The sequence below is a fragment of the Streptopelia decaocto genome (genome assembly GCF_964273445.1).
Source record: "Streptopelia decaocto genome assembly, chromosome: 2".
Lineage (NCBI taxonomy): Eukaryota > Metazoa > Chordata > Aves > Columbiformes > Columbidae > Streptopelia > Streptopelia decaocto.
In genome coordinates, this window is record NC_138655.1 from 63,311,369 (window position 1) to 63,335,279 (window position 23,911).

The window sequence follows — 23,911 nt, forward strand, 5'->3', positions numbered from 1 at the left end:
CTGTAGCCTGCTGGTGAACACCCATCCAGCTCAATTGATGTGGTGACAGAGGTGACTGTCCCTACCTGGTTTGCTTGCTCTGCCAGGCAGCACTCGCCTGTGCAGCCAGTGACAGGGATCACCCGAGCGCTCACTCACCTACTTCAGGTAAAATTCACAGGTTATGAGGACAAAGCCCCTTTGCATGGGCTGGATCAAGGAACACTTGCATGGTCCCTTTTGCTAGCAGAGCTGTGGGGTCAATCAGTGTTCAACATAAATAGATCCAGAATTCATCTTTCCACAGCCTATTTAACAGAGGCTGCTTGTCGTTTCCTGTGGCAGATTAGCAAGAACTCCTTTGGAAGAGCTCTTGCCAAAATGTAGATTCTGTAACCTTTGGCAGAGGGACAACAACAAACAGCGTAAGAATAACCTCTAATGGTGACATTTCTGTAGAGCACATCTGTCTGCAGCCATAATGCTTCTTGATTCAATTAATATCTGGCAAGCTGACCTTCCCAGGTAGTTGAGGAGTTTTCTGTATAGGTTGCATGGCCCCTTCTACTGCTCTTTGATTATTTCAGTGTCTCAACTAAGTTGGCCAAAGTTACTCATCTGTGTTGTGTGGGGGATTCTTGTTTACTCTGAAATTTGGAGAGCCTACTAAAAGTAGCACATGCACAGGTCTGTCTTACTGAGAGTGGTTCATGGTTCTCACTTCACCGCAAGAGCAGGAAGCCTGCGATTTTTTTCCTCTGAAAAATTCACACCTCATGTTTCAGGGATAAGGAAAAGTCACTTACAGGATGAGAGTAGGGAAGGTCTGTGTTAGGGCAGGCGGTTACTAAGTACTATTAGATTTTGCTTTATTTTGTCAAGGAAAATGAGTTTAGGATGAGCTAGATTCCTGGAATCTGAACTTTTAAATAAATAAATGAAATCCAGAGTGCCTAGTGCCAAAAGGCTAGAAAGACAGCTTCCAAGTCATCAGGTCTCATCCCTGCTATCACGAACAGCTGCAGCGCACAATGCTATTCATAAATTTATCAGGCTTCCTCTCAAAACGTCTTTCTCTGACTAGAGGGGAACGTAGAGGTAAATAGATTCTTTGGCTGTTATTCAGGTCAGCAAAATCCCCCTTGTGAAACTGTAAAGATCAAATTACTGTGGATTTTTGAAGTGAGTAGTGACAGGATTGGAATACTGATCTGAAACCAAAAGCACCGAAAATGGTGCAAAAAACCTTCAAGTAAGTAGATGTTAAAGGAAACTGAAAGGATTGAGCGGGATAGAAAGACAAAGCAATTGAAAAGTCAAAGTAGTTTCAATCAAAGCTCATCAGAACCTATTTATTTTGTAGCTTTAGCTGTAGATCATTTCCAATACCCATGGTATTTAGGTAGTCCGTGGCAAGTTTGTACCTATATGCTCTGAGCAATTGCAGAATCTGGTGCCTCGTTGCCAGCCAGCAATTAGTTCCTTGCTTGTGGGTGTGCAGTTCTGCTTTGCAGGGCAGGCATCTTCCTCCGCTTTCATGCTCTTTCTGCCCCTCTTGGGCTCACGTGCTGTCCCATGACGGTCTGATCAAGCGGCATTATTAAAAGTCACACTTAGGTGCTAGCTCTCTATTGGCGAGCCTTGAGTTTTGCCATCCTCTCTTGGGTAATTATGATTGACCCTGTTTATCTGTTTGTTTTAGAGAAGAAACTCTAGTTTCAAAACCAAACGTCTGCCTCCTCAAGTGTTTTTATTTTCTATACAGGATCTTAGAATATTTGCTAGTTGCCTATTAAAATATATCCTTTTTTTAATAGGGAGATATCTTGATATACTAGCTCCTGACAGGACTTTAAATGAAGGAGGTTTTTGTTTTGGGGCTTTTTTTGATGTTTAAGTTCACAAAGCATATCTCTAAGTGGCTGAGAGGTATGTAGATTTAGTGTGCATGCTAGAAAGATGTCTGAGACAAACTTCGGTGAGAAAATATCGGCAGCTCAAGTATGCCTGGGTTTTCAAGGGTAGAACTTCCCATCAAATTCTGAGCAGGAAGGCTACTGGTCCACTTCCCCATACAGGGTAAAGTGTATCTGTTTCACTGTGATGAGTCTCCCTGTAGTGTTTCCCCTTTGAATTGTCACTGCTTCATCTGTCCCCAGAGGGTCTAACGATGGTGGGAAGATGACTGGTCATTTTTGCCTGACTGCTTATCCTTGTGGTAGCTGTTCACTTCGTGTTGTCAGGAGGAAGGAGAGATGCAGAAGTTGTGTTGGTTCTCAGTCCTGTAGGGCAGGGAGATACAACAGTTCCTGTTCATGAAGTCATAGAAAGTTTTGGTTTGGAAGGGCTCTTTAAAGACTGTCTAGTCCAGCCCCCTGCCATGAGCAGGGGCACCTTTTATTAGATCAGGTTGCTCAAAGCCCCATCCCGCTTGACTTTGAACACCTCAGTTCAGGAGTACCTTGCCTCAAACTTGCTTTAATGGTGCCCAGGGCACCGAATATATATGGCAGCTGTCTTAAATGAATTGCCTAAGAGTATCTTAAACAGCTTTCCAACCCTCCATATCTGCTGAGTTTAAGAGCCCATTCTTCTTACTATAAGGAAGTTTAGGTCATGGACAAAGTAATGTTTGCATCAGTGTTTTCCAGCAGAAGGTAGTGAAAAATGACGAGCAACCATCTGATCTGCAGCAGCTCTCCGTGCTACACTTAGTTTTTAAGTAAAATAAATTAGTTGGAAGCATCCTCTTTGTTAGTCTTAAAGCCCAGCTGCTGTAGAAGACACTCTTAGCCTCTTCATGAGCAAGTGGAAAACAGAACTGATGATACTGAGAACTGCTTTTTCACTTGCAGGTGGGAGTTGCGTGCAGAGTTCCTTGCAGGATATTCATTCAGAACATGAAATAAAAGATTCAGTTTAATGGTTTTAGGAACTGCTCAGTTTATTCATGCATCTGTTTTTTATTCTTCATAATAAAAGCTTTGTATATATATATACACGCAGGAATTTTACATGACTTGAAAGATGCAAGTGCAGAATTATTAATTAAAAGAATATGTTAAAATACTTGGCGAGATATCACAGTGTACATGAGCCACATCTCAGCAAGTAGAAGAGCAAAGGTTTCTTGGCTAGGAAAATGAAATGAGCTCAAGGGCACATCTATTGAGCTTATCTTACTGCAGTGCTACTTCTTTGAGAAAATGCTACTGTACAGAGTAATTCTAAAGGTCAGGCTGGTTGAGATGAAACTAATTGAATTACTTCTGAACCACAGCTTTTTCTCTAGAAATTCAGCTCTTGAGGAAGGGAAAGAAATAAACAAACAGTTGCCTTGAATTCATGTATGGATTATTTGTATGCTATATTTATATACAATATGTATATTTATGTACTTCCATATAGAGGACAGAACTCTGAAATATAAGGTCAGGACTAGATCCTCTGCTGGTGTGAAAATGCATAGCTGCTACATTCAGGACAGGTGGATCAAAAAAAAAAAGCAGTTTATATTGCAGCTTGGCCTTGTTTTCTAAACAATGTGTTGGTGGCTTTGCTCTCCTGTAAAATACTCTATTAACTGTCAGGGGTTTTAGCATTGCATTTAACTTTCCAAGGACAATGGCACTCAAGGGGGAGAATCTAAGGACAGTGATTCAGGTTACCATCGCTGCTAGTGAGAAGTACATAGCTAAAATTCTGCAAGCCATGCTGAGGGTTTTATCCTGGAAATCATGGTATAAGATCTTCAGCAGTTGAAGTAAGCAATAGCAGCTTTCTGGTTTCTGAGACTTTCTATGCAGATGGAGAGATACTTCTATGTCCAAAGATTCATATGCAAAAAAGCAAAGTGGGTCAATTTACTACTCTGTTTTATAAAGCATACCTGAAGATTTTTGGTTTTTTTTTTTTCTTTTTAATGAGACAACAGGTGTGTGACATCTCTGTCAAAGGTAGTTAGGAGACTAGAAGAAGTATGGGAGATGTTGATTGACCAAGGCGGTGTCATGGAAGCGTTAGAGGTCAGAATTCCTTACAGGAAAAGAAAATAGCAGGGCCTGTGATAAAATGCCGTGTTTTCTTATGCCTCTTTCTTAAAAAAGGCATGCCCCACAAAATACATATAGCTGAAACAATTTAGCACTGGTTTAATATGTTCTGGAAGAATCTTTGAAAACACTTTTTTCTGACAGCTCATTCCCAGTTGATACATCGTTATGATTCCCCAGTCCAATTTCTGGTTTTGTTTGGGTTGAATTTGGTTGGGATTTTTGGCTGTGGGTTGGCGTTTTGGCTTTAGCAATGGGCCTGTGTGCGCTGGGAGGCAGACCACTTTAGTTTGCAATTATGCTGAGAACAAATGAAGGGGTGGGTTGGGTGGCCTCATGATCAGGGGTCTGAAGACTGGCATTAGGTTTCCTGCAGAGCAGCCAGATTCCTTGGTGACTTCATGCAAGTCCCTCAGCCTTTTCTTTGCTTAATGGTGCTTCCTTGTCTAACCTGCTGTCTGCTGTGTGCCTCCCTCTCCTTCTTCTCCCTCCTTACTCCACTCCCACTAGCTGTTTAACACCTTTTAACTTTTAAGCGGCACGGTAGTCACACTCAGGTGAGATCTGTGAAGTGTGGGAGCTGCTGTAAACCCTTGCTGGATTAGGACCTTAGACTGTAAACTCCCCACATCCTGGGATTGCTTCCTGTTACATATGTACTACTTTGTACTTTGGTCCTAATCACATTTCCAGCTGCTTGTTTAATATAAATCACTTTCCTGCCTATGCATTAAATACACAAAACACATTGGAGTACTACCAAGAATGGCCATCTGAAAGAGAAACCCTGTTGCAGATTGATTTTTAAAGTGTGCTATAAATTTATTTTTGAGATGGTTTCAGTTTTAAAGATGTTTCTGAATGAAATCTGCAGTCTCTCCAGCAATCTCAGATACTATGTGAATGGTAGAATAGAAGATGGGCAAGAGAAAAGAGAATGTGGATTCTGGCAGGGAAATGGAGTTAAGAGTGTATGTGTGTGGATAGCATACAGAAATGAAAGTAATGATGAGGTTTGTCTGAATCACTACTAGTTGAGAACTCTGCATAAAGCCAAAGTTTCTGAAGGTAAAAGAAAAGAGAAATTAAAACCAAAAAAACCTGTCCCTCAGGACACCAGGAATATAAAGGAGTTGGAGCTGTGTGCAAGAACACTGTTCTTGCTATTCAAAGATAGCCCATCATCATATCTTTCAAACTTTTAGCTACAGTTAAGCTTAGAAATATGAACTGTGACAAGTGGGTCATTATTGTTGAAAACATCAAAGTATTGAAAAACTGACTTTAATATCCCTTCAATAATTAAAGGATGAACTTCACGTTATGCGCAGGCTGGTTTTACTGCTGATAATTTAACGCCAGCGTGATATCCATTTAAAAATGCAGCATTTCCTTGCTGAGAAGTTTAATCCAGACCATGACCATTGACTTCTGCCACAAACACTCTGCTAATACCTGCGGTGGTGTTGTAGCAGCAGTTCCCATTCAACTTGAAGACAGAACCACACTTCTGATGATTGTTTTTTCTTACTCTAAATTAAGGAGGAGCATGATTGTTCATGTGCCACACAAGAGATGGGGTATGGCATTGCTTCATTTCATATGATGGCTGTGCTGCTTCCCTTTGTTTTCTTTCAGTTTTTTGAAGGGGAGAGGAAAGGTCATGATATATTAATGGGATAGCATTCTTCTAATGTACCAAACGTCCTTGAAAGGGCTGTGCCTCTAAACCTCTTCATGGGAAGGAGAAATACCGCTACTTGGGCTTAGGTTTATTTAAACCTCAGGAGAATAGACTTGCACCTCTTTTCTTTCAAGAGAAGCTTTGTTTTGTTTTCCTTACTCTCCTGTTTTTCAAAACAACTGCTGATTTTTAATTCAGAAGCTTCCTTCAGACCAGGAAATAATAGAATTACAGTTTTTACTCACTATTGGCGCCAGCAAAATGAAAAAACACGGTACATTGGGACAGCAGGTGGCAGGTTGGCACCATTGATGAGTGCCATATATTGGAAACAAACATCTGAAAACCTGAATTTGTCTCAATATAAATAAAGCAAGAGAGTTCACATCCTTCTCTGGTTATCCTCTGGAAACACAAAGTGTATAGCACCTCTAAATGCAAGGGATTTTTACTTCATTCTTGCATGTCACCTTTCCTGCTAAGACTTCTAAGTGTTTGGGCTTTAGTTTTCTTTATTTTGGTGACTTCTGGTTTTGCCTCCTTTCCTGAGAACTGCTATTGCTTTGTCTTCCCCATTCATATTCTTTTTTCTTTCTTTTTTGCTGCATGGAGACTCTCTGCTGTACAAGTGTAAGTATTTTTTTAGCTCTGCTGTTTCTGGCCTACTTGTTTATGTTTTTGTGCTCCATTTGCCTCTGTACTGCCTCGTGAGTCTCCTGGGAAGACTCTAGTGCCATCCATCTGCACCTACAAATGAAATAGGCAGCAGTTTAGGGATGAGATTGGATTTCACAAAACGGTTCAGCTAGTATAGCATCTGAATTTCAAGCATCCCTTGGCTTTAAGACCAAACCAAAGCAAAGTGCTGATGTTGGAGGTATAAGTACAAACGTTACTGCCTAGAAAGAAAATCCACTGATTTGGTTTGATACTCAAGCGTCATCCAGCTTAATGAAAGAGTGATTTCAGTATGGGCATAAACTAGAGCTTTCTTGCCACTAGGGTGGAAGAGATGTCAGGGGTTATCTCAGTTTGTTCAGTTGTGTTTTCTTTGTCGAGTTGGATCACCTTGAGCTTTTGACTTCTGTTCTTACCTTTTTGTGCTGTCGCCCTTAATGCCTTCTCGAAGCTGAAAACAAATAACGTTGTTTTGCAGGAAGGAGGGCTGAAGGGAGGCTGGTTGGGGAACTGAATTTCAAGAGGGAAGGGGAAGTTATTCATTAATTTGTCCAAAATCTTTTGAAAGGGAAGTGACAAGAGGGTCACAGAGCATCCCTTGTCCCATGCTGTTCTGCGTTGGTGGCCCAGGCTGGAGCACCTCTCAGTTTGTCTGTGTCCACCCAGGAGCACTCTGAACACGGGCTGTGACTGTGAAGTTACAGAGCAATTGGAGGTCTCTCATCAGCCTTGTTTTCTGTCGTCTTTTCTGATCTTCTTTAGTACATAGGGTTGAATGTAAATTACTTTGGAGGAGAAGGAGAAAAACATGGAAATGAGCATATCCCTCAGCACTGGGAGTAATTTTAATTATCTATATAATCAAGGAATGTAGAATATTTGAGACCGTTTCTAAGAGCACATTGTTTTCTAGCACTCAAAACAAAGTTATTTTAGTTGGTTTTAGTTCCCAAGGTAGTAGTGTTCTTCCACAGTTGGTAATGTAATTTAAGAAAACTCAAGAGAGCTCAGATAGTGTTGTGAGGGAGTCAGAAGGGAGGGATCTGGAAAAGTGATCATGGGAAGAGATCCTGGGAGTTTAAAGTTAGCTTGAACACTTGAGAGTGTCTAACTCTAAATAAGCCCTTACTTGGGACCGTGGTGGAGATTTGGTGGCTCCCATGCGCTGCAGAGGGGTACCTTCATGGAACCATCTCTGGAGATCTCAGTGGCACAGGTACCTGCAGACTCGCAAGGGGGCCTCTGAAGACCCAAAGATGCAGTTAATCTTTTTATCTTTCCTGCCAGGCAGCCTACAGCGTGCTCACAGAAAAGTAGGCAAAACAAGGAAGAAGTTCAGGAGGTGGTCTGCTACAATGGAAGGTCCTTGAAAGATGTGAAAAAAGTAAAGGAGGGGAGTGTGATACTGACAGCTATTCCCCTGTAAAGGCCATGAGTGAAACAGAAGGCAGGAGACCCATGTTATGCTTGTGTGGCCAGAGGTGGTGGGAAGGCAGAAGGTCCACATCTGCCAAACCTGAACTGCTTCCATGAACTATGGGAAATGGGGCTCAGGCTGGGGAGAGGCAGAGATCTTTCCCCAGGAGTTCAGATGTCTCCTCTGGTAATGACATGTGCTCTGCTGAGGTAACATACTGCACGGTGGCTGAGATATTAAGCTGAGATTAAGTCTAATATTTTGTAAAAAGAGCACACTGGCCTATTTAAATTAATGCTTTGACCCATTTTGCTCTGCATGTGATCTGGAAAGTTCACTTGGCAAGAAGCCTTTCATCTGTGCACTTCCTAACCAGGCTAGAAAACAGAAGGTTTTCAAATAAAAGTGTATGCATAGCTGTTATTCATGCTGTTCAAGCAAATGCGAGGCATCTCCATCCCTCTGCCTTTATCCCCAGCAACCAGGCTGCTGACGAATCATGCCAAGCTGTCAGTAAGTTACAGCAGTGATCCAGAGACTGGCTTATGGTCATCAGCACAAGCTCTGCGGGGTCATCTGGGGGCACCTTCTTGTCTGGGAAGGAAGATGCAACGATTCTGTTCCTGGCTGTTGGGAACATCACGGAGTGTCGCAAACCCTACCCAGGAACCTCGAAACTTGTCCCATGCTGTTCTGCGTTGGTGGCCCAGGCTGGAGCACCTCTCAGTTTGTCTGTGTCCACCCAGGAGCACTCTGAACATGGGCCGTGTCTGTGAAGTTACAGAACAATTGGAGGTCTCTCATCAGCCTTGTTTTCTGTCTTCTTTTCTGATCTTCTTTAGTACATGAGTTGCTGCATTATCCTACTAGATGCAATTTCCAGTCACACCGCCAAAAAAAAGGGGCAAGCAGACCAAAATGCTTGCCACATGCACATTAACAAGAGAAGTGGGCGACTTCTGGAAATAAAACCAGGAGACTACTGATAGTGACTTTCAATTGCTGTCCCCCAAATACTGAGCTGCTTCAGTTCTTCCTTAGATGAAGTGTGAATGCCTTTGGTTGTTCCAGGCTTGGGTGACAGATTGGCAGCTGTCAAGGTGTGCGGTTCAGAGGCTCCCCAGCTGCCTACCCATTGCACAGTCCACTGCGATTTTGGCTGAAAAGATTCAGCACCTCTCCAGCCACTTGCCATCAAATCCATTAAATGCATTATATTTATTGGTTAACTTTGAAAGGCATGTCTGACCTTTTGATGCAATAACACTTTGCCTGCTCATTAGTCTCAGGGTAAGTCTGCTCAGGTGCCAACCTGTTTCCTGGCTGGTCTTGAAACCACTGTATCGTTCAGTGATGCTTGTCAAATGTGGAAGTGGAAATCTGCAACAGCTGAAGGTATCTTTTTTTCCCAGCTGTGTGCATGGCAGTAAAAACAGAGCTCTGTTGCCCAGACAGTGCTATCATTGCCCACTCTGTAGTCTGAAAGTCCTTTTCTGAGCTTAAGAAGACGAGTAATAACTTTGCTGTTAGGAAAATCTGTCCTAAGCCTGAGCATGTGAATGGTGGCATAATAATCCTCCTGACTACTTAGGATGGGAATATGAATTCAGTACGAGTAAGTCTGTGCACTGAACTTTCCATACATAAAAACTTGAACAATTCATGATTTGTCTGAAATGTCGATGCCAACTATGTGTTTTCTGGCTCATGTAAAATTGAAACTACTTAACTTGATTAACAATTCTGTTAACGAGTTGTGAGCCGTAGCAGCTTCCTGACTGACACTCTAGGTTTGAAGCCATGAGGCTTTAAGACATGGAAGTATGGGTGTCACTAAAGCCAGCACGCACCACTCTACAACAAAGGAGCCCGTCTTTGCAGAAGCTGAGTCACTTTTAATTAACTCTTTAGAAAACCTGCAGGTCAGTTTTTTGTTTGAAAGTCTTTCAATGCTGAGCTATATCAAGAGGTTTGGAATAGGTGACGCATTTGTTTCCTGAAGCGAGACAGATTGTCTTGCCATGCAAACTTTCAGAAGAGTTCATGCAAGAAAATAAAGGCAATTTTCTTCCAAAAATAACAAATTTGGGTCTTAAGTCTGGGTATTTGTGCTCTTAAGGCAACATACTCCTTTTTTCTGGGAATGTGAAGATGAGAAGAGTAGCACATAACTTTCAGTAACTACAGGGAACATATGCCAAAGTAACTTTCCACCTATTCTCAGCATATCTGAAGTCCAGGGTAGTCATATGTTTGCTGGAGATACTACTAACACTGCCACATTATTTTTGCTTTTTGGAGAATGATGATGTGCTCCAAGACTGCATTTTCATAGGGAAATTGGGTGGTCTGTGTGGTGATGTCCAGAGGCGTAGATACTTGAATTTTAATCATTCTCAGTAGCATGTCACTGACAAATGAACTGAGGTAATGTATTTTGTAGGAAAAATGAAAGCCAGAACAAGAGGGAGACTATTCCTGGTATTGTCATTAACTGTGCAGTACTGGACGCAGTAATTGTATTTTCTGTGCCTCATGATCTCAGATACAGAGGTGAGGTTTTAATAGTTCCCTTGTTTTACAGTTGGGGTTCATAGCGTTAATGCTCAGACAGTTCAAATAATCATCATATGTACAGCCAAAGGTTTTAATGGGAAGAATAAACTACCACCCTGGTTCTGTTTAAAGTCAGTTGAACAAAATGTCAATTTGAAAAAGTTCTGAATGTTTGAGGAGGGGAGGAAAAAGACCCATTCCCTCCTGGCATTAAACCCTATCAGATCTTTAAATGATACATAGGCTCAAAGAACTGATTTGTTGGATGGAAACGTGTGTTCTTTGTCATTTCTTCTGTCCGCTGAAGTCATTTTTGTTTTGGTTTATGTTGATAGATGACTCCTAAATCAAAAAGGAAAAGCATCCACAGTAGAATGCTCCGGCCGGTGTCCAGAGCTTTTGGTAAGTGAGAATTTATTAAAACTTTTTTGCTTCTTTGCTTGCCTGAGATTCTTTGGTGTAGTTCTTGATTGAAAAGCACAGGTAACTCTCCCTCCCTCTGAATTGCATTTAAGGCCCACACGGTTGCTTTGCTTTATGGCTCTTCTAGTGTGTTTGGTAGGAAATATTTGCTCACAGTGCTCTGTCTGGTCACAAACATGTTGTGGCTTAGTTCTCTAAGTGTGTTTATAATTATTTACCACAAAATAGAGAGGACTTGCGTTGTCTTTTGTTTTAAATAGCATGTTAAGTCTAATTAGAAAATATTTATTTCTCTTAGAAATGGAATTTGATCTTGATAAAGCACTGGAAGAAGTACCTATCCATATAGAAGACCCACCATTTCCTTCCAGCAGGCCGGACAAACGAACTTCTGGATTCATTTCAGAACTGCCATCAGAAGAAGGGAGAAAACTGGAACACTTTACAAAATTAAGACCCAAAAGGAATAAAAAGCAGCAGCCCAGCCAAGCAGCAGTGAGTCTACATTAAAATATTGCTGGCAATGTCATCTGTTGATTGCTTTTTGCCATGAGTCAGGTCTTGCAAGGCAATGAGGTCAACTGTTGAAGTTCTAAAAGCCATAAGCAACTATTTCATTTTTCTTCTGGTATTCATGTCTTTCACTGTGGAATCTCTATTACAACCTTTTGTCTTGTTTGACACAGCCTAAAATCGGAATATGTTTTATCTTTTTTTAATTTGCTTTTGTTTTTTCGTGGAAGCAGTTTCTGGAGGTACTTGAAGCTTTCACAGGAAATACACAAAATATCATGAGACTTTTCAATTACATTGAAAGGGTTTGTTAAGTCTTAATCCTTTTTTCTGCCTGCATTCAGGCATGGTAACTTAGCATGAATTCTTATTCCTATCAGCTCTCAGAGGAACTACTCTGTGACACCCAGCTTCCCACAGGTCCTTAACTAAAGATGGTGTTTGGGCCAGGAAATCTGCATAGTCACAATTTACTTTTCATGCTGGAGTCTGCCTTAGAAAAGCAAAACAGAAGAACGCTGTCTGTCTGTGAAAGTCTTTGGTGTGAACCCAAGCATACGTGTGGGGTTTCCACAGTTCCATTTCCTTGGCACACCACATCAATAAAGATTTCTTTCTGTGATGGGTTGTCCTCAGGGTATGTAAGGACAGATCTGGAGGAGTTACAGATCTGTCTCACAGCAACAGAGCACAGCTGCTATGATAAGTAACCCTTATCAAGGGGCAGCCCTTGCTTCTCTGAGTTATGTTGCCTAGTAATGAGTATCTGTGGCCTCTTCTGTTCCCTGAGGATTGCCAGTGGAGAGGACCCTTGAAAATCTCCCTAATGCTGGGAGAGGTCATGTCAGGCAGTAGAGCACTTTTTGCACCACTTGGCAAGGAAGGAACTTCCCAGCAGAGGGGATAAGTCGAGCCAACTTTCCCTTCCCTTGCACTTTACAGGGAAGGGTGGAGGTAGCAGAAGGACAGACTGGTCTCCACATTGTAGTGAAAACACATCTTGAGCTTACTTCTTCCAATTCCAGTTCTGCAGAACGCACGTGTTTTCCCGGTTGCTGAACTTGCTTCACTTCCAAATTTACTTAGCGCGTCCTTTGCCATCTGCAGGAGTGGGGATGTGCAGGGGCAAGTGCTCTGCTACTAGGCATGGAACTGGGATGTACAATGTCTTGCTCAACAGAAACAAAACACTTAATCTTGCAGAGAAGAAGCGTTACTTCCCCATGATAGAGCAATGTTGTGGGAACGCTCATCCATATTGCATTGATTAGGAAATCAGGGGTTTATTTAGTTGCAGAAATTTAAAAGGTCATTTTTAAACTCATTTGTTCCCATCTTGTTTTTATGGACCATTCAATTTCTTACTAGTTCTGACCTCATAACAAGTCTAAACAAAATTTTGAGAGACTTAAGATGTTTTCTTTGATGCTTCCAAAAATTAAACAGCCAGATTTTGAAGGCCAGAGTCATGAGTGGACTGTGGCATTGTTTGCAGAATTGATTTCCTCTTGGTTTTGCCACTTTGAGAATACAGAGAACAGTGGTTAGAAAAAGCACTTGAAATGTGAGAGGCAAAATCTTGACCTTTTCTACTGCTTAAAGTAGGTCTGTTGGGTTGTTTGCTCTTACCATTATTTCCATTTGGTAATTTAAGGACTCTTAGATGATTGTAGCTGTACTTCACTGGTTTTGCTGGAAAACACATTTGTTATTTGTGAGCTGAAAAATGTAAGGAAAAAAAAAAGGAAAAATGGAGAAAAAGGGGAGAAATGGAAACTTGTAACTTGGGGTAGGTGGGCGGGCAGAAGAAAGATTTATAGTTTTGTCAGGGTTTTTACTGAAATGAGTGTTCAGAGGGGGGGGGAAAAGAGAGAGAGAAAAGGAAAACCTCAGCACCATCCACTCCCATATTGCTTTGAAGGAATATGATGAAATAGTTGTTTATCATTTAGACTTTGTGAGATCTCAACCTCATGAGCTCTTCCATCATGTGTGATGATTTAGTGCAGAAAGAGGTGAATCTCTAATGTATGAAAAAGATTGTGATTCATTTATTTTGTGTGCTTCCAAGCCAGTTTTTTTCCTCAATAAAGAAACACAAGGCTCACCTTTCAAGTTAGGGTTAAAAAAAAAAAGGGGGGGAGGAAAAATGAAAGCTAATAACTTCTCTTTCTCTCTTTTTTTTTTTTTTTTTGAATAGGAGCATAAAGCACAAAGTAAACCAGAGTTCAGTCTTTTACATTAACACTAAAAGGCATTACAATAAACATCTGTAAGAATATCCTGTGCCTTGAGGACCATATTAGACCCTCAACATTTGCATGCATCTTTAGTACATTTTTAGGAGTTGCTGCTTTTTCAGATGAAAAATTATTTCTTTGAGGTAGATCTTCTTAGTTGCTGTAGATTATTGAATCTTTGCATTGCTTCCCATCAGGAGATGCACTTGCCTTTCATACTTACATGTTTGTTCCTGCTATGTGGAGGGCTCAAGGATCAATATTAAGCGGTTTCTCATTTCCATTGAAATGTGTCAGTCACTTTTGGCTGACAAGTTTCAGTTGAAATGTCAGTGTCAGCTCTTTTTGACTGAGGAGGTAAATACTTGCGTTGAAACAACCAGCACTGGTGTGACCAACCCATATGTCAAAACGTGCATTGCTGCCCAGCATCAAATGTTCCAGGTAAACAAGCTCTCTACAGAAAACGCCAAAGGTGCCAGAGTTGGAAGTCTGAGAAATCATTGTGCTTCTTAGAATAAAACTGGTTTTTATAGAAAATACGCAGTTTGACTGGTAACTAAACAGTCATCACCAGGTGGGCTCTTTTCACATCAGTATTATGTTGCTACAGTGGGTATCAATCAAATAGTAACCATTATCTTTCATAAAAAAAGTTAACACCAGGCTTCTAACAAGGTTCAGCCACTGGAAAGCAAACATTTTCATGGATATGTCAAAGCATTAGTTCACACGCAGTCTGTTGTCCTGGCTTATTGAAGCCATGTTTGATGTTAACACCAGCTTTTCTCATGGCAACTAGGAGATTCCTTTATTTAAATTGTTTCAAATTACAAACCCTGCTATTTCATGGCAGACTGATTCCTGGTCATAAGTACTACCAAGAATACAACCAGGTTGGGTCTTTTGGAGTTCTCTGTGGTCACCTAAAAGGTTTCCATATGGCATTTAGATTGAAGGAAGCCTCTCTACTGGTAACAGAGCTTTTCCACATCAAAACCATGTCTGGGGGCTAGGTTTGGTGAGAAATCCTCCCAGGAGATGGCGTGTTTCATCTTCAGGAGGCTGCAGAGTCACCAGCTCATCTTCACAGGGCCTTCATGGCTGGCAGGTATTACTTTAGATGCCTCCAGTCACCTGCGTTCAAAATGTGGGCATCAAAACCAAAGACAGGGAGAAGGTTTTCCATTTTCAGAGATCCAGTGAAAAGCTGTGTTTGGTTCCCCAAGTGAAACACCTGATTCTGTATTTAGAGTCTCTGGTTTTGGAAGTGCTGGACTGACTGAATTGTAAAAGGCTCTGTTAGCCTCCTGGAGCTCTGTTTCGAAATCTCTAAATCCAAAACATATGTTTTTACCTGAACAACCAGCAGTTGAAAATACTTTCTCTTCAGGTCACCACCTGATCAGGATTTAATTTTTCCTTAACTGCTTGCTTTCTTCTCTAAATGAACTAGTGCTCTTCTCACAAGCCCAAGGCATTTGATTCCTGGCCTCATGCATTGCAGTATCCAATTTGTCACTGGTGTTTTGGGTTACTTTACATTTGATGTAATGTGTCCACTGGCCTGACTAAAGGAGGAATTCCAGTGGTGATACCATTCTCTGCACTGAGGTTTGGTTCACACACACAATTTTTATTATGTCTTAACTCTTAATTAGTATCATTGAAACAAATCTGCTTAGGTTATTATATACAGGAGGTGATGTTTTTCTTCTGTCAGGTGTCTGCTGGAGTGCCTCCAGAAGGGGATCAGAATGGCCTCATGGGGAGAGTGGATGAAGGCGTGGATGAATTTTTCACTAAGAAAGTGACAAAAATGGATTCAAAGTAAGTTCAAATATAACTTAAAAAAATAATGATAATAATCCATCTTGATAGCTGGGCAAGTAGCACTGCTAAGTTGTATTTGACTTCTGTTCCCACTACCCAGCGCTGCTGTTGTCAAAGGCAGAAAATACCTCAGTAGTCAAGACATTGGGAATTCAATTACCCTCCCTTAAAAATGACTACTTTGAAATAAAGTGCTTTAATATACCATGTGGAGGGGATTATTGACTAGTATGTATTTTTATAATTCCATTGACTTAATTTTAGCCTTCAGCAGAGCTCATTAGAGCTGAAGCAGAGCTGTGTGCTGGTTGAGGCTCTCCTCTCCAGTGCTGGTGGCACACATGGGTGACGTAGTCTAGTACAAACTGCTGTTGGGCACAGTGTTTTGATAGATGACAGTAGATTTATGTTGGTTTAGAAATATGTTAAAGAAGTGTTTCACCAATTTGTAGTATTCTAGATTTAGGCAATATGTCAATCTGAAAGATATGTCTCTTTCAGTTTTATATAAGGGCTATGCAGCTTATGCAATTGCATGGTAGCTGGTTGCATATTTACAAAACAATGCATCTAGATGTTATTGCGTTCATGCATGTTTGTACAGATACAGAGACACACAAATACTATAAATAAATGAGAAAGCTAAGGTGATCTCCAGACAATTTGGAATGACCCTTTCTGTGCTCTGTATGAAATCCATTAAGGAAAATGGTAGGTGTTAACCAGCAGAAAGCTGTGGCAGGCCAAGCAAATGTTTTTAAAGTCACCGTGAGTTATAAATATCTGCAGTGACATGTGAAGCCATCTGTGATATACTGTGTGTAGTGGTAAAATTACAGGAGCTTTGAAAAATGGATTAGCCGGGTTAAGTTCAGGGTGCTCACAGACTCCTGCATCTTCCCGTGCTTCCTGTGGGCACCTGCCAGCCCCTCACTTCAGATGTCCCCGGGAACTTACACTGTCCCTGTGTGCCCATCCCTGGCCATGTCCATGACTGAGGATCTTTGCTCCATTTGCTGCACTGGTGGCTCTTTTTCCAGTGATGTGCTCGTATGCAGACATGTTATGTGCCCAGCTTTGCCCTCAAGTGTGAATACTCTGCTTGTAAGATGCCTTTAGAAAATCTTACTGGCAGGTGGGTTGTTTTGGGGTTGTTTTTTTTTTTATTCTGAGGGTGAGTATCTGCAGAGGGTGGTGGAGCACTGGAACAGGCTCCCCAGGGACGTGTCACAGCCCCAAGCCTGATAGTGTTCAAGAAGCATTTGGACAACGTCCTCAGACACATGGTGTGAACTGTGGGGTTGTCACATGCAGGGACAGGAATTGGACTTCATGATCCTTGTGGGTCCCTTCCAACTCAGGACATTCTATGATTCTACTATAAAGGTGACCTCTCTGTGTTCCTTATTGAGAGAAGGTGGCTGTGTAAGCTAGTTCTTATTTCAGGCAGAGCCCTTGAGGGACAAGATCCCTCAAAAGCTGTGTAAATCATGTGCCTGGATCAGTTGTTCTCCTTTTACTAATGGGCAGATACAAAGCAGAGGTAGCTCACTCTGGAAACAGAGCTGAGTGAGGTTATATGTGCATAGGCAGCTTGGGCAGAACTCTGCTGAAACAACACCTCACTGGTACTGGAAACAGCTGGGTGCCCAGTGTAGATGACACAGCATCCTCTCTTCATTATATGAATGCACAAGGCCATCACTGGAATCCTCAAGACAGTAAGATCAATGTCAATTGTCCAGTTTTTAATTTAGACACACCAGCTAATGACTGAGCCTAGGGCAACATATGGATCATGCAAAAGGTTGGCTTTGCCCAGGAGAAGTCATTAGGTACTATTTAAAAGAGAGGGAGGAGGGGAGTGGAGAAGAGTTTAAAATGTGTGTGTTTTTTATTAGGAGACCATCAACTAAAAGTTCAGACAGCAGCGAGCCCAGTGAAGCAGGTGATGAGAAGAAGAAAAGGGACTCAAGGAAGAGTGGCTTCCTTAACTTAATCAAATCAAGAGGCTCCAAATCTGAACGTCCCCAGACTGTGCTGGTGGCAGAGGAGCCCTCTTCACCCAAGGTTGCTGCAAAAAGTCCAGCTGTGGAGGCAAGCAAGAAGGAAGTAAAGCCTGCGGAGCAGAACGGTGGTACAGAGCGATCTGAGGAATTAAAGACACCAGACTCGCTGGAGGAGGCGCAGCCAGACGATGTGGCCAAAGCCGAGAGGGGTGACAGCAAAGGAAGCCCTCAAGGAGGCCGGAGGTATGGCGTGCAGGTGATGGGCAGCGGACTTCTCGCAGAAATGAAAGCCAAGCAGGAGAAGAGAGCAGCCTCTGCTCAGAAGGTGATTTCTCTTGAGTTGTTGAAAAAATGAGCAAGATCTAGGTGTCTTCAGGGGAAGTGGGTTGGGTCTACAAGGGTTGGCGGCTGGGGCTTGAGACATCAGTCCTGCCTCCCACTGGGGATTATGGTGTTCTTGCAAGAGGATTGGTCTCTGCTGTGGTGGTTGAACATGAATACCCTGGCCAAGGACAAGGCTGCACATATGGAGCAGGAGATGTGCTCTTAAGCCTGCACTTTCTCTCCTCTAGTGGAGGAGGTGACACCAGCTCTTGTGCTCTATGTCAGGCTATCACAAGCACAAAAGAGGACATGTAATTGTTTGCATGTATTACAGAGTAATTTCTGTGTGACTAGCAAGCACAGCTTGGATGTCTTCACTCTATATGATGTGTAGTTTGTTCACATGAAATGAAAGTGCGCTGTACAAAAGGTAAAGTGAGGACAGACTTAGGATAGTCTTCTGTGTGCCCCCTGCATCCCAGTGCCTCAGGTGTTTGGCAGAGTTCCCTACAGTGATAGCTATCTCTGCTCTTCTCCGTTGGAAGGTGATGTAGAAAGGTAAAAAGATGTACTGTGTTTTAAATTATATATTCCATGCAGAGAAGTAAATTTGGCTTCCAGACACTGTTTACAGCTATTCAGCTTATGATTTTCTTGTTGCATTTTTTAATTTTTATGTCCTTTTATATCACACCTAATTATTTTCGTGCCTTTGATTTCTGTATTTCAAATACTAACACTCAAAGAAAATAAGCATATGTTTTAAAAAATTAATATATTCCCAATTGTCGTTCCCAATTCCCTTCTGTCTCTAATTTGCTCCTCTGTGAAGTGCTGATGCTGGGCAGGAATGCTGCTTCACTTTGCAAACGTGCAGAGTGGAATATCCTTGTGTTGCTCCAAAGCTTTTTGTGCCGACTTATTTTGCCTGATGCCCATTTACGGCTGAACTTTCCCATTGTCATGCCCTGCTTCCCCCCAGCTGCCATTGGCATGTTCTAAAATTACCAAAGGATCAGCCTTTTCTCACTCCTCTCTTCCTCTCCAACATGCAGGGCACTCAGATGCTCTCCATTCCCTAGCATTATCCCCTGTAATTTGGAAGGTGTTACCTTACGACAGAGCTCATCTGCAAGCTTTGCTGTGTTTTCCTTAAACACGTTGCAGAATTGACTTACTATGACCAGGCAAGGCACCCAAAGTTCATTTTTACGTTTATTCATAGTCTTACAGTGCTTGCCATGATGTCCTACAGACACTGGAGACCTGTAATAAGCAGATTCAAATTAATACAGTAGTCTATGGCTCGTTAAAGGGAACCTTAGCATAAAAATTATTTTCCTAAAGAAATGACCAATTCCCACCTTTCTCGTTGGTGATGAATAGTGCCTGTGAATAGTGTCATTGATTTCTAAAATACCAAGTTCTCAAATAGAATGCCACATGATTTTAAATAAGAGTATTATGCTCAGCCTGTAACTTACAAAATACCAACCTCTTTCAGATTATATAATTTTTTTATAACTGCATAAACTATGTATGCTTGGTGCTATTCAAGTTTTTAACACTTGTCGTTGAAAGTTGATCAGATCTAAAATTATGTGACTGAGGTAGAATATTAGCCTATGTATTTTTTTTAAGTGAGGAGAGTAAAAGACCTCATCAATTTATGGGCTTTCATTGCATTGATTGAAAACTTGAATTTCATCTATCAAAAAGAAAAGTTGTTGCCTTTTCCCAGTACTGTTTTGACCCTTTTTTCTGCTTGGAAAGTTACTGCTCTTCTTTTGGGTTTAATTTTCAAGAAAATAATGTTATTGATCATATTTTTTGTTAGATTTTTGAAAAAAAAAATGATATTTATGGAGTGCAAGAGCAGGGTTTTTTTTTTTATTTAGAGTGACAAGAAAACTGAATTGAAATAGGAGTCTGTACACGGCAGGGCACTGAGTTATCCATTCTTAATTTTGCTCAGACCACACAAAATTGAACTGCTCTTCAAAAGAATTTTTCACATACTTTGTCTTAAATCACAGTATCGAATAACTTAGGTTTGCACTTTTATTCATGATATTCATGAAGGTGAAAATCATACAATATCCTGATGGTTGGGCTACAGAGGATGGCATGCCCCTGCTGTTACATTATTTAGGATGGGTATGACACCAACTTCCCTAACATCTTTAAATCTATCAGAATTCCAGTATGATAGAAAATTGTATTTTCCTTCAAGGTACAGATGGCTGCTTATGTTCTGAGCTATTTTACATGAAAACAAAGCCAGAAGGAATTTACTATTTCATTCATACCCTACCACAGTCTTGTTACAGATACAAGGGATGAGCAGGTGCACAGTACATAGAAAGATGGCACATTCTTTTTTGTTTTCTTTTGCTTAGAATACAATGTGCAAATTGGCATTAATGGTAGAGACTAGGCTTGCCTCTCAGTGTATGTAAAAAGATCTTTTAGCTCCATCTAGCGCTTACAGAATGAATTTTTAAATATCTGGAGCAGGACCTGCGAGCAGACTAAGATCATCTGTCACCTCTTTACTCACTCCCAATAGCATCCAGCTCCACAGTATTTCCCAACCTTGCATGAATTCCTATTAAATGTAGACTGTGGTCATCATTTATCTACGTGATAAATTCACCTGCATTTATCTGACACGACTGACAGCTTCTCAGAGTAAATTTTTGCAGCAAGTGTTTAGTGTTATCTCAGGACCATCAGTAGTTTGTAATGTGTGTACAGTAGGTAACCGAGCATGCCAATGTCCTAGTTGCATTTTTAAGTACTACACTAATAGATGCCAGCACTGGCTTTTGTACTTGACTCTGTACATGGCTGTATTTCTCCACTAGTCCCATAAATAGTGAGGGAGGCAGGAGTTACCAGGAAATTAGTTTACATATTGTCATACAGCTCTCCTAAGTCATTTACTGTAGCTAAGTGTTACGCATATATCTTCAATATCTACATAGGAAAATGGGTATTTTGGTGATAGTTCATGAGAATTCACATTCCATGAAGTTGGTAAATTCAGTTCTCAAAAGCTTTTTTTCCCCAATAAAAATCCAGCAAGGGGAGAGTGGTATTTCTTTTGAAAACATATAGCTGAGACAGACTTACAAAGAAACCTGTGGCATTAGGAGGTGGAGAGGTGAGAATTTAGCCAAAAATATTAATGACAGTCGATATATGGAAATAAAAACTGAGTTTTCACCCAGTGGTACAAAGTGTAATGTTCCTGGCTAGGTTTGGAGGGGACTTTGTTTTGTTCTGTATGGGCACTGTAGGTTACTGTTCTAGCCCTACAAGTCATAGCATTTCTAGAGTGCTTCTGACCAGAAGACTTCGTTGTTTGGCTTACACATGGTTTTTAACATACAGATGATTTTATACTCAAAACCTACAGAAATATAATCTCTCTGAGTGGATAGTTCTATCTGTATCGGGGTCATTTCACAGTACAGGGAGTTTAATGTCAATTGTAATAGCATCCTCCTGGGTGCAGTGTGCCATTTGCAGTGCACACCTCTGCTTGGTGCAGAGGTGGAGAGGTGGCATTGCGCTGCCAGGTGCTGTGGAGGAATGGCAGACACTCAGCGTCTCCATCCTTTTCTTTGTTATATTGAAGAGAGGTTTTGTTTTAGGAGCCGTGAGATTACACAAGCAAAATGGAGGTATCAGTAAATCTGTAAGGCCAACCACACTATTTTCTGCATCACTCCCCAAAATTTGCTTCTCCTGCAATGCCTGTGTTGAGTTACCACCACAGGGGAAAGACAAGGGGACAGTGTGGACACTTAGATGTCATTCCTTTATTTTTGTATTTAAAATAATATTTGTCCTCTAAACTTGTCAATTTTTCTATGATTAGCATGTGTTCCTGCTACTTGTAGCCGTTCTCTTCCTTCCTACATTTCCTGTTGTCCAATTTTTATCTACAGACCAAACCCAGGAAGATTGTGGGTTCCAAAGCACAGTGATCATGTTTGGCGTGCACTGCATGGCACATGGTGGAGGTTTCTGAACACTATGGGACAGTCAGATCCCAGCGTGAGTCACACAGAGTTGGTGTTGGAGCAGTAGTAGCAGTGTCCTGAATGTGTCAACGTGACTTACGCGTGGGTATATAACCAAATGTAATGGTCATCAGCACAAATCGTTTTCTTAAAGTCATTTGCCACACAGTCTTCAAATAACAAATCAAGATCAAGACTGAAGCTGCCTGCAAAAGTCTATCCCCACTTTTTTAGGTTAAAAAAATACCACTTTTGTTGCCTAGCCATATCTTTATAAGGCTGTCATAGTATATCCTGCACTTATTTCTATGCACTTTTTGTATCCTCCCATTTATCCCCCTACTTAAGCTTTGGTAGCAGGTAAGACAGTAAAAGGAGGCCTGTTCTTTTCCCAGCACATCAACTGCATGCCTAAGCTTCTCCTGGTGAATACACAGGTTTTAAGCTCACTTAGGCTAGAGCTATGGTATGACAGAAGTCTTTGCACCTTGTCTTTTGAGGCTGGGATGTTAGGAAAGCTATTTTTGAGAACAGAAGACTTCGCCAGTGTATCAGCACAGAAACAAGAAGCCTTTCTTTAGAGGTGCTGAGTATCCAGCAGTGTTTGTGATGGGTGGCTTTGAACCCCTTTCAGTAAGTGAGGTCCATTTGTTTTTAGAGGAGCCATGTAAATATGTGAGTGCTGCTACTTCTCTAGTTGCAGGTTTATCTAAAATAAGAAGTTATTTTTTTACATGGAGGAGCAGAGATTCATTCAGCAGTCATACTCAAAGTCTAGATCTTCAGAAAAATACTTTTTCATTTTATTTAAACCTAAACAAGGATTTTTGAAACACAGAGCTGTACAGCTGTTTCCAACTAGCACCTTCCGTTTCAACTCCTGTCCATTAGAACACAGGGTATCATTGCAACTTTGCTAGACGTGACAAATCAGCATAGTTTTCTTCCTGCTTAGATCTCTAGGACCCGAAAGAGAAACAAGAAGAGAGAAACCACCATTTCTTGCTGTCACTTCTTTCTCTGGCTTATGGCTTCCAAATTAGAGCTTTTTTTTTCCTAACAGAACCACTGGGTTGTATTAATTACAGATATATTATTAAATGAGAGCTTTTCTCACTCTTTCAGAAACTTGGGAATGACACAACTCCCAGAGAGTCTTTTGACACAGTGAGCTCAGAACGACTGGATGGAAGTGGTACAGGTACAGTCTGAGTTTCCCAGTTTAAACTCTGTCTAGAAAATGCAAAATGCATAACCTCAAAAATCTCACTTCCCTCTCCAGATGGTGTGCCTGCAATTACTTAAGCAAAGTATGAGCTTATGCTATGTGAAAGAGATTAGAAACAAGCTCACTTTCTGTACTGTGTGGGACAGCACTTCTCATGAAGCCAGTTCTGGGGCTGAGTTGATGGCTCAGCTTTTAGTCTCGTGCTCGGTGTTGCACGGGGGGAAAGTACCTGGTGCATATGCCTGGGGCACCTTCAAAAGGTCGCTGACTTATAATGGGATCAGCAAAGCTGCAGCTGAACTCCAGAGCCGACAAAAATGACTGCACATGAAGAAATTAAACTCCTGAATATATCTGATGGCCTACATTTGACTTATGTGCAAGTTTTATAGTTGTCAGTGTAGGTACCAGCTGGAGCAGTCCTGGCTTTCAGCTCTTACAATAAACATCTCGTAGGCAACGGCAGGTGGCTCTTCTCAGGGTTTACCCAGCTTGACCGAAGCCAGGGCTGTCTGCAAATCTGTGGAGGCCCCTGGCCACTGCACACATGCATAAAACAACTGTCCGTCATGTACAAAGCGGAGTCCAGCCTTGCAGAGCTTATGGCACTGATTCCCTCTGCACCTTGTCCTGTTGTGCCCTTGTCAAGCAGTAGTCCTGGGCCCTGACATGGCAGTGCCTACAGTGCAGCCGTCTCAAGACAGGTGAAATTCTGTTCTCTGTGCATACTTTTGGGACTGACCAGTGAAGTGTTCAGAAAGGATTCAACTCTGGTGGTTTTGTGCGTACCACAATCACTGAACAGAAAGGAGTGGGCTGAACTGGGAAATCCAAGTCTTATTTCTCAAGAGAAGTGGTAGGTATCCTGCATGCATAGGGTTGCCAAAACATACAGAAACAAGGCTGAAAAAACAGGCTGAAATCAAAATCCAAATGCGGCCATC

At 41.5% G+C, this 23,911-nt stretch overlaps 1 protein-coding gene across 7 annotated transcripts in view; it reads left to right on the top strand.

Moving 5' to 3' along the window:
* The window catches only part of CARMIL1 (capping protein regulator and myosin 1 linker 1), a 197,255-nt gene that overhangs the window by 161,028 nt on the left and 12,316 nt on the right, over nt 1-23,911 (top strand). For all 7 annotated transcript variants that reach the window (XM_082045376.1, XM_082045379.1, XM_082045378.1 and 4 more), the window contains 5 exons: nt 10,702-10,768; nt 11,088-11,284; nt 15,266-15,372; nt 17,277-17,709; nt 22,865-22,940. In XM_082045376.1, coding sequence (XP_081901502.1) covers nt 10,702-10,768; nt 11,088-11,284; nt 15,266-15,372; nt 17,277-17,709; nt 22,865-22,940 — 880 coding nt within the window. The remainder of the gene's footprint in view (nt 1-10,701; nt 10,769-11,087; nt 11,285-15,265; nt 15,373-17,276; nt 17,710-22,864; nt 22,941-23,911) is intronic.